This window comes from Opisthocomus hoazin, chromosome 2, assembly GCF_030867145.1.
Source record: "Opisthocomus hoazin isolate bOpiHoa1 chromosome 2, bOpiHoa1.hap1, whole genome shotgun sequence".
In the NCBI taxonomy this organism is placed as follows: Eukaryota; Metazoa; Chordata; class Aves; order Opisthocomiformes; family Opisthocomidae; genus Opisthocomus; species Opisthocomus hoazin.
The window spans coordinates 65911791-65926704 of record NC_134415.1 but is presented as its reverse complement, the minus strand read 5'-3'; the positions used below and the strand labels follow the sequence as shown (position 1 = coordinate 65926704).

General features: G+C 39.7%; 1 protein-coding gene across 2 annotated transcripts in view; it reads right to left on the bottom strand.

Moving 5' to 3' along the window:
• Positions 1 to 14914, bottom strand: part of MAP3K5 (mitogen-activated protein kinase kinase kinase 5) — a 107172-nt gene continuing 92258 nt past the window's right edge. For both annotated transcript variants that reach the window (XM_075413961.1, XM_075413962.1), the window contains exons 24-30: positions 12388 to 12573; positions 9177 to 9282; positions 6514 to 6754; positions 3583 to 3695; positions 2582 to 2694; positions 1632 to 1708; positions 1 to 811 (exon numbers count right to left, since the gene is read on the bottom strand). In XM_075413961.1, the coding sequence (XP_075270076.1) occupies positions 751 to 811; positions 1632 to 1708; positions 2582 to 2694; positions 3583 to 3695; positions 6514 to 6754; positions 9177 to 9282; positions 12388 to 12573 (897 nt within the window). In that variant the 3' untranslated portion in view covers positions 1 to 750. The remainder of the gene's footprint in view (positions 812 to 1631; positions 1709 to 2581; positions 2695 to 3582; positions 3696 to 6513; positions 6755 to 9176; positions 9283 to 12387; positions 12574 to 14914) is intronic.

The following is a 14914-nucleotide window of genomic DNA, read 5'->3' as shown; positions in this document are numbered from 1 at the left end:
TGGGTTTTTTTCCTCTTTTTATTCCAATATTTTCCAGTTCTACACCTGTATTATTTCAAAAGTCCAAAAATATAGGAAAAAGTAAGTCTTAGGCTCTTTTTATTTTCAACTGTGTATGTCAGAGATAGCTTTAGAACAAGCTAACATTACTGTGGTTCAGGTGTATGTAACTGGTACAGTTCAGTAGTACATAAACAACTCAAACAAATGCACCATAGAACTTAAATTACCAAAAATAAACAATATTAAACTATGTAGGGCAGTAGGTAAAAAGAATTACCTTTAGATCTTGCACACTAATAGAAAAATACCTAATTATGATTGAAATTATGAAGTTCTACTACAGATTATGGAGATATATTACAAAGAAAAATAAACTTGAGAGTTGCTGTCACATTTTGGTTTTGTTCCAGTGATGTACAGTCACATGAAATCTTACATCAGCTTTTCATGAAATTAACATCTGGTTACTTTAACTGCAATATTTCATGAGTTTATAATGTTTTTTGGTGTTGTTTTTTTAAGTTTTGAAAAACTTGCATGTAAAAACATTTAAAGTAAAATAATGTTGCAGGTTGTTTACAGATTCCTTATGGATTATAGAAGTAAAAGCAGTCAGGAAGCTGCAGTGTTTTTAACATTGGTAAACAAATACTGGATTAAAGTGCAACAGTCCTTCTGACAGCACACCTGCTCTGTGCTGAAAGCAATCTTTTCCTCTATGCAGAGAAGTGAAGAAAAATTTCAGTGTCAGGCATGTTTCTCTCGGAAGTCAGTGATGGCCTTCCACAGCGTGCATAGCATTCCTCCTCTGTAAAGAAAAACCATAAAAATGCTCAGGTACAAAGATACTGACTAGCCTGAAAGCATTCTAATTTAGGTGCCTTCTGATTCTCTTGCTCTGGTTTTGACCAATGAAATTCAGTGGGAAGGCTGATCAAAGGTGAAATTCAACACGTGATACTCAAATAGAGAACAGAGTCCTTTTCTGATCACAGTACAGGGGAATCTTTCCACTTTTCAGAAGTCTGCTTTCTGGAATTCAGACTTCTTGTCCAAAGGACCTGCATAACCCACAGCAGACTTCCAACATCACGAGAGTGTCAATTTTGAAAAAATCTTAACCACCTGCCCTTTTTGTTTGGTTGGTTTATTTAGTTATTTATTTTTAAACTGACTGGGCAGACAGAGTGTTTGATAACTTCTATTGTTTCTACCTGAACTTGGTTCTGCAGTGACCCACGCACCTGGCATGATTAGGTGAAATCTAGTGTTACAACCTAAGAGTAGTATTTCTGAAGTTTGATTATCTTAAACTACAGAAAGTTCTGCTATCTCTACCTTTTAAAATAAAAGCAAGGCTTTAATGGGATATCCAGTGTCTCCAGGTGTAAGGTAAAAGCTTTATTTTAAAATTTTCCCTCTACTTTCCTTTAATAGAAAAGCTGATTTTAAAATTTAAACAGTATCAGGTGTTTATCAGGAATGCATCAGTATACAAAGACACACGGGAAAGTGTTACTGATTTTAAATTAATGCTGCACAATCCAATAAATAGAGGCTTAGTATCAGTTATTTTCTCTTGTAACACACTCCTGCTCAGCACAGTTCATTTAACTGTGAAGCCTTACCTCAGTCTCAAACATTTCAGATCATCTCGTGTAACATAGCAGAGAACATCCATTAATGTATAGTCTTCAGCCAAGAACTAAAAAAAGAAGTTTAAATGAACATTTTGTTAGAAATATAACTTTCTAAGTTTTATATACCCTCTGCCCTTAAAAGTAGAAGTTTATGTTTAGAAGAAACATAAAATTGGTCCAAAATGTGGTACATGTAACAGATTAATCCACACTGTTTTTAGAAATACAGTGAAACTACTCAATTGGCATACCAGGCACAACTTCAGAGGTGTAATGCTTTTACAGCTACTCAAAACTTTCCTCAGCTGGCATTTCTATTGTTATCACTGATATCTCAGAGTCACAGACTTCAATGAACACAAATTAGAGTGTAATTAATTCCCCATTTCACCATGAGGAAATTAAAAACAACAGTTAAGACCTACCTTTTCAAAAGTGTCATCTAAAGTTGATGTACTTGAATTCTGAGGAACCTTTGATCTAATCTGTAGGAGTGATAACTACATGCAGGTTTTCTTAAATAAGATGGAATGCTGAGATTTCATCTCTCAAATTATATAATTTGCTGCAGAGCAGACTGATCTACTTCAGGAGATTTCACTTGAACACAGTTAGTTAAGGGTGAACACATACCCTGTATCCAGGGTATAATCAGCCGGAACTGCTGCAATGTGTAAAGACCCTGAAAAATTATGAACCAAAGCAATACCGTCTATTTACCAGGACATTTTATTCCCTTATTTCTAAGCAGATACAGGAATTATTAATAATACTGCATTTTTATGAAGGCCTTTACATTCATGGTTTTTTCTATCCTCTGAAAAGAAATTAATCTCTCAAAATGTGCTAAAATAATTGAAAAGGTTTGGTATCTTCTTGCATCGAGTCACAAAACAGTACTGCAATTGTGTCAAGAGAGTGAACAGAATCACGGCTACCTTGTTTATCGTGGCCTCATCAGCTCCTTGAACACTCAGCCAGTTTATGAGATCAGGGTCTTCGGTTCCTGTGCCAGTGGAACGATGATGGCAGACAGACAATCCAGGAATATCTAGAACGAGCGTTTTTGAGAAAAGCATTTGTGTTGCCAAAGCAACCTCTTGTCATTTTTGACTGCTGAAGCACTTCAGTGAGCTTCCCCTTCAAGCTCAGAATACCAGTATTCCCATAAAGATAAATGTCAATTCCCAAAGCACGCACTTAATTACAGTCTACAGACAGTCCTACACCAATTACTCTACTTGGTTAGGGGTACAGTTAAAGTACTGCGAGCACTGACACAGATACATTTTCTGTCCTCTTCAGAAAATGACTCTACTAGTACTAGGCACATCAATTTCACTGTAACTGTTTCTACACTAAGGCTGTTGCATCAATTTAACTAAACTGTTCAGCCTAACTCCTACAACTGGTGCGTAGGCAATGCCTTAGACTGAGGATCATCTGCTTTTGGAAAGCAACACTTCTTTGAAGCACGGTACACTGAAACAAACGGCATTAGCACTTCCACCTTCTTCAGGGCAGATACGTACCAAACTCAGCTTCCCTCAGTAACCTTTAAGTTGTATTTACATCTCGCCCATTAAATCCTCTAGACATTTCAGTGTAACAATTGGAACAGTCTAATTCAAAGAACACATACCTAAACATACTAGATTATCCTCTTTAGAAAAAGTATTTATTCTTTAGGATATAAGCCTTGTACTCTTCTGTATAACCACAATCAAAAATATTTAAATCATACCATTCCTTGTACGGTGATTAACAAATGCAGTAATTTGTTTCCACAATGTACATTTTTACTTCAAAGCAAACCCTACCAGAAACGGCATAATGAAGTATCTTTGCTGAGACCAGCTCAATAAAAGGAACGAGAGTTTAGCTGCCACTGTCTTCATCTATAGACAGTATGAAACTTTTCTTTGAAAATTCTTCTCACCTATTGGCTGTGACCTAAGCTGTAGATTTCTGATCTCTTGATCTTTTTCTTCTATAGCTTGATGTAAGAGGACCTGAAATTCTCTCTCCTTTTGAACCAACTCCTCCAATAACCTGTGAAGTAACAGGAAGGAAGCACACATTTTGTTAAGTAGTTTCAAATTTTCAGGAAAGCACAGATCTTCCTACACTTAAACTGGAAACCTTCTTGACAGAGACAAGGACAGACTTCTTCAATTTTCATAGGAATATCCTCTCACTATAGATTTATTATGACCTGTATCAAGACATAAACATTCACTGGTTCCTGAAGCTATAGATCTATAGATCTTAAAAAAAAAAAAAAAAGCCCCAAACACACCAGCCTCCATATATACATCCACCCACTAAACAGGTGGTGTGGTACAAAATCTCAGTTAAATTCCTACAGCCAGCATTCTGTTTGAAATAAAACTGTGTAACCAAGAACAATTATCAAAGTGTTTCATAAACCAAGGGCTAAACTTTGTGACATAATCCTTTGTAAGGAAAAACGCCGGTTCACATCTTTCCCACAGAAATTTTCAAAGGTATGGCAAGTGTGGAGTTGTGATGAAAATGTGGTGAAAAGTTATGGTTGCATTTCTTAAGTGGGGAAAATATACTGTCATACACACAAGGGCTGTCCCTTCCTCACATGCTAGGCACTTTGTGCCTACTCTCCTGTGCTATACGAAGAGTGGGAAAAGAGGAGGCAAAATACCCTGTGTCCTCTCCTAAGCAATTACTTTTGAGAACATCAAGCAGAAACAAATTGGAACCCATGTTTACTTCCTTGATAGCACAAACCCAGAAAGAAACCCAGAGAGATGCAGCGGTCAGCACCTTTCAAATCGATCAAAGGAAAATAATCAGAATACAATGAAAAAAATCAGTATGTGACACTGCTGCAATTCATTATTTTAGAAAAGCGTTTTAATAAAAAGGAGGACTTGTGAACAGTATGTATTCGGGAACTTGGTCAGAGAAATTGGACATGGAGAACATGCTCAAACCTATCACTGACTTCTGAGTCTTAGGAAGTTCTGCCCTGAAAGAATTGCAGCATCTTCATCCCTTCCTTGAAGCCTTTGTCAGCCTGAGAACTATGCAATAACTGTTCCATTTTCATATTATTTTATTACTTTTTAAAAAATTTTATTTATTTATACCAGTTGAGCATTGCAACTTTTTTCTGAGACACTGAAAGAAAGGGACATTCTGGAATTCAGCTAGAGAATGTGCCATAACAGCACCTTACCTGTCGCTGGACAGAAGTAAACTGCATCTCATATGACTGCTTTGTAAAAGCATCTAGCCATAGTTTCAGCTTGCATGCAGGCCTACCATCAGCATAGTTGCATTTGAGACCTTCCACACCTGAGCTAACAATTCTTAGCAAGTCCACCCTGCATGTGAATGAAACTGTTTTGTACCTCTGTGCACACCCACAGCTTGGCTAATCTCAGTGCAGACTGACATTCTGTCCAGACAGGTGTGCAGTCACCTTTCAGTTAATTTATTCGTCCTCTATCCATTCTGGTCAAAAAAGGCCTTCAGGGCCAATAAAATAATCCACTATTTTCTCTTGATAACTGCTTGCTGCTTATGCCAATAAGGCTTTAATTAACACTTGAACAACTGTCACTATTATTTACCTCGAAATTTCTGCACGAATGACAGGATGTGATTATTTAGCCAAAGGCTTTACATTTGAGAAATTTACAAAAGCAATGTGCTGGAAAACAATACCTCTACAAACTGATCACTTCTGATGCTACTCCCCATCACAAACTTGGGAATTGAGCCAATCTAAATTATTTATGTATTTATTTATTTAAGTGTATCAATAAGGCAATCAAAATATTTCTCAGTGGTCGTCACAGGCAAAAAAATGAACTGTAACATAAGAACTCAAAAATACTCATACTTTATTAAAAACAGTAATTAATTAATATAATTATGGCAAAATTCTTGGACACATTTAAAAGTAAAGAGCAATCTAACATTTTAATTTAAATTGGAACAATTAACTACAAAAAATGTTCCAGCAGCATAACACCTGTCGAATTGAAGACATGTTCTCTTTCTGTCAAGGTCATATTCAGAATTTACTGAGGTCAGTAGGAAATCCAATGTCATAAATCAGATGCTGCAAAGGCTAAAATTTCTACTTCAAACAGACTATCTGGTATATTTTAATGAAAAGAAAATCACATGAAAATTATTTGGATAAAATAATCGAGATTTGGCTCTGGCATTTCTGAAAACAAAAAACCCAAAAGAACCACTTTCGGGTTTAAAGTGGAATATGTATATTTCTGAAAAAAATCCAATATCCAAATTTCTGGGTTATTTCTTCTTTTAAAGACGACGCCTATTTTCCCCATCTTTCTCTGATGAACAAAATTCATTTAATAAAAAGGTAACGCTTGCTGGTAAGCACAGACCCTGCTGCAGTGAATTCCGTGCACAAAACAAGCCTGAAGCAGTTTCCTTGTGGAGTTCACATGTGGCTGTTGACGAGCTTGAGTTCATTCCCCAAGAGTAACTACAGAAAAGAACAGCAAGTTCTGCCTTAAGGGAAACAAAATGTAACACCATTCATCAGCTGTACACAGCATATGAAGGAGAGAAAAACCAGAAGCTTGGCAGCAAGCTCAATTTTTTCAGCCCTTCCTTGAAAGGGCACCTGAAATCGCAACTGACCTTAAGGTGCATCACTGTTGTTCTGAACTGAATAAAACTAATGTAAGTGATTGGTCACAGCTAAACAGTGACCATCACTTAAATGAAAAACCTGCAGTGCTATGGCATTTTGACACTGTGACTACTATTCTAGCACAAGTATTTTAAAAGCAAAACAATACATACTGTCACAAGTAGGCTAGCATCCCCTGATGTCCAGACTTACCTGTTTGTCTCTAATTTTAGCCTGCCCAGCTGGACACTCAGTGATCTGTGAGCAGCCTGGGAGTCATGGGATACCGTAGAGCTGAGTGTGCTTACACCTGAGGTAGCTACTGCATCTTCCATGACAACGCAAGGCTGTTGGATAGTTTGATTCTGAGGCTGTTCATCTTGATCTTCAACTTCTATATCGTCTTGATCTGCTGTATCACTTTCAGATGCAAGACTAAAATGTGGCCTCAATTCTATAAGTAACATCAAAATATAAGCAAAAGGGAAAACATTAAAGATGTTAACCGTTAGTTAAACATTAAAACAAAAGCAGACCTAAGTGACTATTTACAGATCATCCTACAGCTTTGGTTAAATTAGACCTGAAATTTCTGTAGCACGAAAACAGATGATATTTTCTAGGGGTTTAAGACCACTCAGACCATAACAGCATCTAAGTTTATGCTGATTATTATTCAGCCTATCAAATGTTCAAAAGCTCTAAAAACCAAAAATCTGGATGAATAGGAGTCCAGATCTGGCTAGCACTTCACGTCAAATCATGCTGAAGTACTATGTGCAGCAAAAGTACTTTTGTTTTATTCCATTCTCAGCAGTCTGTAATTTCTTACGTGCCTGACCTGAAATGTTTTATTAAATGAGTAACCATTACTTCCCTTAAATCTAGCTATTCTTGTTGTTGATATTCTGGCATATTTAGGATTGTCTCATTATAAGAATACTGTATCACCAAAAAATTGTATCCAAAGATAGAGAGGAAATAACAAACAGACCCCTTTCCTGACAATTAAAAGTAGCATACTTCCCTTCTACTTATCAGAGAGAACACCACCGATTTTGTAATGATGTACATCCACAAAACCACGGTCACAAAGCTGTCTGCGTACTCTGGTTTCTGTTATTCCCTGTCTAAACTACGTACCAGAGCTTACCAGGTATGCAAGATATGTACATAGGATCTTACACTCCTACAAAACATATTATTGCAAGAACATCTGTTTGTTAATTTTAACCATTTAATATAAATCTTCCTTCCTTCCTTCCTTCCTTCAATTGTGGCTTCTTACTGCTGAGCACTCCCTTTAGTCTCCTCACCAAAACATACTTTTTTCCTGAATCACACTTGTTTTCTGTCCTTTCTGCTGAAGAACTAACAAGCACATTTCTCTTCTGTACAAAGGGTCATTCGTTCCTTGATCCATTTTGTCTCTTTATTTCAATGGTACATACCTCTTTTAAGGCTGAACATACTAAGATCAACATAGCTGTGCTTCCTCTAAATTAAAGAAAGCAGGTTTATTATATAGCAGTTACCCAAACTGACTAGGCAAGTCAGTCTGAATTTGCTGTGGACTTCTGCATCGCACTAATAAGAACAGAAGTTCACTTTGCCATTGCTCACCACCAGGCAGTGTAACTATACAACATGTGCTTCATACCACTCCTAAAACATTCTGTAACTTTCAGAAGTGTTAAGGCCAGAGATAAATCTTGACATCATTCATAGGGTTAAAAAAAAAAAAGAAAAAAAAGGAGAGTCAGACAAAGGCAAGGGGAAGCAATCAGAAGGAGGGCAAGGCAATTAGGGAAGAAGCACATGATCAGTGCTCAAAAGCTACTAGGGCACAGAGGCTTTTTTATTTTTAAAGTTCGATCATGTACAATTAATGCAGATACTGAGCTGTATGGTGAAGAAGAGTCTATTAAGGAGGAATTCTACAGTACTCCTCTTGCACTGCAATAAAGTACATGCCTGTTAAAGGTGTCTGGCATTCTAATAAAAAAAACAGATTTTCCTTGTGAGTTGAAAGTAACACAGAAACCGTATTTCTGCCTTGCTGGTTGTGCTGAGGATACGGAAGATGCTAAAGAGAACAGGAAGAACTTTAACTTTTGTTGGAATTTTCAGATCCCCTTGTTGATACTTTAAGACTTAATCCACGGCAGAAAACAGGAACATAAGTATTCTGACTTCAGACTGAAAGCATTAAATCATATGTTTGAAAATTTCACCATTAATTCCAGTGTAGCGAATGGTGGAATCACAAGCTTGGAAGTTAAGCAGCAGCAGCAAAACCAACTCTAGAAATAGGTAGCGTAATAACAGAACGAGCTACAGTTTCTTCTACACAGACTCCTTCCCTCAGCTAAACCGTGCATTCTACTTCCACAAAATTCAAAATGCAATAACCAAACTGCAGGTGCTGCTGGTTCCACCCACCCCACACCCCCCTAACTTTAGACAGCTTCTGACCAGGAGCCAGAGAGACATTTGAGTGCTCCAAAAAGCACATCATTAACCTGCACTTTGTTTTAACCTGCACCTTCCAAAATTGACATGTGCTGGCAAGTGGTCTGTCCTTTGGATTTCAAGAGGCAGCACTGTGCACCTCAAAAAATCAGGCCCCAGAGCACCTTGGCCTACGACAGCTCACTGTGCTGCAGAATTGTTTAGATGACGCATCTTGGTAAGGTGCTTTCCAAATTACCTTGGACAATACACTGATTAGTTTCTGAGCTGCAAAACAGACAGTGAACAGGAAAAAGGCCACTGCTGGTTTCAAAATCTTAAGTGAAGCATCATAATCACAGCTTTAAAGCACGTTTAAAGACATCTGCCAATAAATATTTGCTAAGTATTAAGAAATGACTCACCTGGGACCAGAATAGTAATAGCAGTCTGCACAGCTTTTCTGATTATGCTATCCAACGCAAACATCCAGTGTGGCTTGATGTTATGGTTTCGGAGAACTTTGTTGACCTAGCAACAGAGAAGTCAGTTCAGGTATTGTTTCCCCCAACAACTTAAAACTGTAATACATGTCAGCATTATAGGAAGTGTTTGAACTTACAGATGCTGTATCAAAGCAGGTGATTAAAACTATTTCATGTTGTCATCAAACAAAAAAGCAACATTGCCAACTTCCACTATTTTATTACAAGTCATGCAATATTTTGTATTTTTTATCAAGTACTAGTTCCTGTGTTAGGTGATTTTTTTGATGACTGCGATAATGAAATTTATTTACCCTTCTCGGGTGTGGAAAGAAACTTAAAGAATGCGAGCAAAAAAAATACCAAGGACTACCTTATGAAAGACTTGCAACTTAAGCTAATTAATCATCTTATTTTTTGGAATAATTTTCACTGCTTGCTCTGAGCAATACGTATCTATTTTAAAGTACAACTGTGGAAATAGCAAAGAACTAATGCAATTCTGCTCCTTCTTGATTCAGAAAATAGTTAATTAACATTATTTTAAATAGTCAGGGGACTTCATTTGTATGCTGTGCCATTTTCTCTTTCCTTCCACTTTTTACTCCATACAACGAGACAGTTTTCTACAACGGCTTGCTCCCAATTCCCTGTAGGGCTGCTTTCAAACCGCTTTTAGCCATGTTCCCAGGTGCATCTGTGGATGCTCCATGCCACTTGCAAGAACGCCTCTACCTTGGGGGAATTGTTTTCCAGCTCCCAGACGACAGGGAAAAAGCAGGCGCGGTGGCGGTGTGACAGCGAAATGCCTGGCCACCGTAAGTGGCAACAGCCCAAAACGGACCTGGTGCTGGCTTCCAGGCACGGGAGCCGTCGAAAGCAACAGACTCTGCAGCAGCAGAACTCGAGAAGTTGCAGGAAGAAACAAATATAACTGTATTGCCCCGTAGCAACAGTATTCAGTAATGTGGCAATTTACGCAGGCACCCGTACGGGGTTTGTCTGGGATGGAGTTCCCGTTCTCCCCAGCAGCCCACAGGGTGCTGCGTTTCAGACTGGCAATGGAACGGCTTCGACGCCACAGCCGCGCTTCAGCCATCGCCGAGCAGCGCCGACACGGTGCTAGGGCCTCCCTCGCTTTTTGCCCTTCCGATTCCCTCTCCCCTCCCGCTGGGAAGGAGCCAACGGGCGCCCGGGTACGGGCTGCCCTGCCAGGGCCGGCCCACCGCCTGCCCCGCGCCTCCCCAGCGCTGCGGCCCGCGGCCACCAGATGGCGGCGCTCGCCCTCCGCGCCGGGACGCGCCGAGCCCGCAGCGCGGCGGCCCCGGGGAGCCCGCCCCGGCCCCACGCCCGGGCGGCGGCTGACCAGGGCCCCCCGAGGCTTGCACGGGGCCCCAAGGCCGGCCCGCGGCCCCGTCCGCCACTTCCCCGCGCCCTCCCCCGCCAGCTCCCACCAAGAGGCCGCCGTGTGCTTTGCCAAGTGCACGCTGCATACGCAAGGAAGCCGCATGGCGTGGCTTGGTCAACAGCACAATAATCCGCGATAACGCCCTTTAGCTATTTACGTGACAGCACGAAACTACTTTTTCTTGGTTGCTCTGGCGAGGATATTGTGATTACTACACCTCGTTACCTTAGATTACCTTGTCCTGTCCCGAGAGCAAGGGAACTACTTTCCCTCACTGTTAGCAGTATCCCAGTCGCTGCGGTACCTGCATCTTGGTACTGATCTGGGTTTCAGTGTTCCACTACAGAAATCTAACCTAAGTCCGAAAGAATTAAGACCGGGCACATATAAATCAACGATCTTCTCTGAACCTTCTGTGGGTTATTGTATTTAAATATTAGAGAGATAGTAATGAAAGAGACATTTATCAGTTAAAAACCAGCCGCTTGTAATGATGAAGTTTACAGCAGAGGCTGAAATTTTTACTGAGAACACGCCTCAGGCAATTACTGCTGAACAACTGATGCCCAGCAACTTCTCTATCAGAAAACCAACCCAGTTATTTGTACTTCTCCCACTTCAATTTTTTTCTTGACCTTTATGTTTGTGTTTTTTCTTCCAAGTGCCCAAACAGTATTAACATGAGGCTAAGTAGCCTGTAGAGCTGAAGTGTACTCAAAGTGAAGACTCGGAGAGAAAACTTTGATTTGTGGAAACCCCTCTTCCGCAGATTCATTTCACACATTAGGGTTTTTTTTCTTCAACAGCACCTAATTCTTGTCAGTGTAGTCTATGCAACAAACAGTTGACATGCCACGCAGTCCTTCCTGACAGCCCTTTTACCTGTCAGAGCGCCAGAATCATCCACCTCAAATGCCTACTTGGATTGTCATTTCATTTTTACTACATGACTTCAGTCTAGACAAGTGATGCCCAGCACAGCTGCACCCTCCCATGTTGGTTATTCATCTTAAGCATTAAGCCTAATTGCTTGTGAACTAACATTTAAATACATAGCTTCAGAAGAAAAAAAACATTTGCTTTCGGTAAACGAGCTATTCAAAGGGTATCCACATGTGTGTTTCGTTGCTCACCGCAGGAAATCATAAATTTCGCATAAATTATTAATGGAAAAGTAACATCATCTTTCTTCTTATCCTGCTTATTCTAAATTGAAATGAAAATGTCTAGCTTGGCAGAAATCTGCTGCTAACCAAAAATACTGGAATAAGAACTCAAGACAATATTACAAGGTAGACAGACTACTATTGGGGGCATAGAGTGGTTTAATGTATTGGTTTATAAGAGAAGTCAAGTTCAAGAGATCTGCATTTACGTAGGATAAGCCTGACATTCAGTGTTGGTCTTTCACCGGAAAGCCCTCCAAAATGAGCTTTTTTTAAAAAGGCTTTCCTGCTTTAGCACTATGGCATAATGTTTACGCAACTACACTGAACCTTCTAGATCTTTAATCAGCAAAATCTCAACAGTCATGTTCGTGGCCTGTGTCCTGCCAAAGGATCACGTGGCAACCAAACCAAATCATGGCTGTGGGCTGGGTTTTTGTTATTACAGGTTCAAAGCCCTCAAATACTATTGTTTCAGTAACTCCAGGTGGAAGTTAATGAAGATCTGTTTCCTTCTGGCTTCTAACTTTTTTTGGCAATTTTGATGCACAAGTTCTTAGTAAAAACGACAACTTACAGCATCTTGAAAACCAAACAGCACGAGTTGCACTTGACTGATACCATGGCTGTCAAAGTCTAACTCCAGTTTCAGTTTTGAAAGAGTGGTTGCGATGATTTTACGATCAGTGGATCGTACAAACTCTCTGAGGCTGGAAACAAGCGTTGTGATATGTTCCCATTTTAGCTTGGGTTCTTCAGCTCCCTGGTAGAAGAGAGAGGAAAAGAAATAGTTTTGATAGCCATCTTTTGAAACATACACCCAGAGGGACTTCAGCCCGTAACATCAGCTGGCAATATGGATTTTCAGAAACTCTACTGCTATGGTTAAGGAAAGGTGCAGCTGCAGGTCAGGTAACGGTAGCAGCGTAACAGCAGCAGCACACAGCTCTACCACTGAGCTCCCTGGTAATGCAGATTACTTGAAGAGCATGAAGCTGACTTCATTTTATATCAGTTGCTGAAGTATATGTACACACTACAGTCTGTATGTCTCATTACATAGGAGTGAAAAGATACAAATAAATATACTGTGCACCAAATACTACAAATTATTCTTAACTGCAAACATGTACTTTGCAGTGCCTCTAATTTCAGAGTGCCTCCAAGAGAAAACACAGAAAGTCCCACAGCAGCATTTAAAAGAAGGGATTAGTCAAAGTTGCACAGAAGGCTCAGAAAGAGACTAGGTCTTTCCTGCATCATTTCCCTTGATATAGAACTTCTACGCTTACCTATTCTTAGATCAGGTCTACAAATCTCTCACCTTTGTTATAAATATTCATATGCCTATTTTAAAATACTTTTGTGTTTTTGCATGAGCTACCAAAAAGTAGCAAAAAGCTCAAAAGCATTCATAAGAATAACCAGCGTAATTTAACTAGTAAGCAGGGGACTGTGTGTACTCTCTGAAGTAAAGTTACGCCCACTGAATACAAATTTCAATTCAAAATGTTAACATTAAGCCAGAGATAGAAAATCATACTAGTTGTTCAACATGAAATATTAGATACTTATTATGAAGAGAGTTAAGTAATTGTTTATATAGGCTAAAGATGTCTAACATTGATTTCTGTAACAGAAGGACCTACAGTGCTTGGTTCTGTTGTATTTGCCAGTTTTATGCCATGTTACAGCTGGCCAGATATCACAAACTCTGCCAGTAACGTTGAGGTTTTAGCTATAGTTAACTAATTCTGATCAGGATGAAACAAAGAAAATTTGATTATCTGAGAGAGAAACTAAAAAAAAAAGCTCTAGAGCAGTGAAACATTCCCCTGACTAAAGCACCTATCTCTGAGATAAAGATCCTAGCCTCTGATCCTGATCTGCTTTGATTTGGAGAATTCACCTGATGATTTGCTATACTGAAGTGGATCCCTCACTCTGTCCTGCAGTACCTGATCTCCTCCTAGGGCAGGCAGGTGGACACACAACCGACTGCAGCCCTAGACTAGAAGATACAAGTCCATCAAGGCATGCCGGGGACAGGGCAACCAGTACGGCTCCCTAATAGGGAACGGTGACCTATTTTGTGAGGGTCATTCTCCTCCCCTAACCCCCACACCCAGTGACTTTGAAATATGAAAAGTTTTTGTGAAGGGAAAAGCACTATCAAAGCCTAAATTCTGATGAGGTCTAACAAGTCAGTCAGGCTTCCATCTATTGGTAACTTCTTGCATTTAGGTAGGACATAACAAGCAGCTAACTCAACGTCCCCTTAACTGCAGTTTCCACCACTTTCTGGTACTTTGAATAAGTTTCCTACTCTTTGACCAGTGTTCCTCTCTCAAGGGAGAACATGGTGTTTGGGAGTCAGAGTTCTGCATCCTCTTGAAGGGCAGATAGTCCCACGCTCGTGTGCTTTGAACTCTTTGGCTCTACAACTCCGTGCCTGTCTGCACCTATCTTGGGCCATTCCAGTCCCAGCTGAGGAAGGCATGAAACACCAAGCACCTGCTCTGGATCTTGTGACTAGCTTCAGCCTCTCACCATCACTGGTTATTCCTTTCATACACATGCTAACAACTGTCTCTGTTACAGCAACACTCTAGCAAAGCACAGATCACAGGCATCTCTTACTGCCTTCTATTTTAACACTTTTCTGTAGTTACCAGGACAACTGTGGGTTCCACTCCCCTCCCACTAAGAGTTAGAAGCTCTTTTTATTGCTATGGCAGCAATTTTCAATTACATTATCTGTAGTACATGCATAAGAATCATATTGGTTTTCATCAGTTTCTAAACAGTACTATCTTTAGAAGATGAGTTGTCATGTTTTATACAAATATGTTTTAGACCAGCAAAACTTAGCCTTGAGAATGAAGTGAGTCAATTAACTACTTGCACACAATTACAAACAAGAACAAAAAAGTAATGTCATCCAGTTACGGTGTCGCAACATTTAGCAGTGTGGTCACGACCTGTAATTTATTAAGTGTCATCCCGAACTGATACATCATCATGAATCATCCCCACAAAGGAGTGCCAAAAGGTCATTCTGCAATTATTTTGTTGTTTGCTGTAGCTCCCACTGTTACTGCATC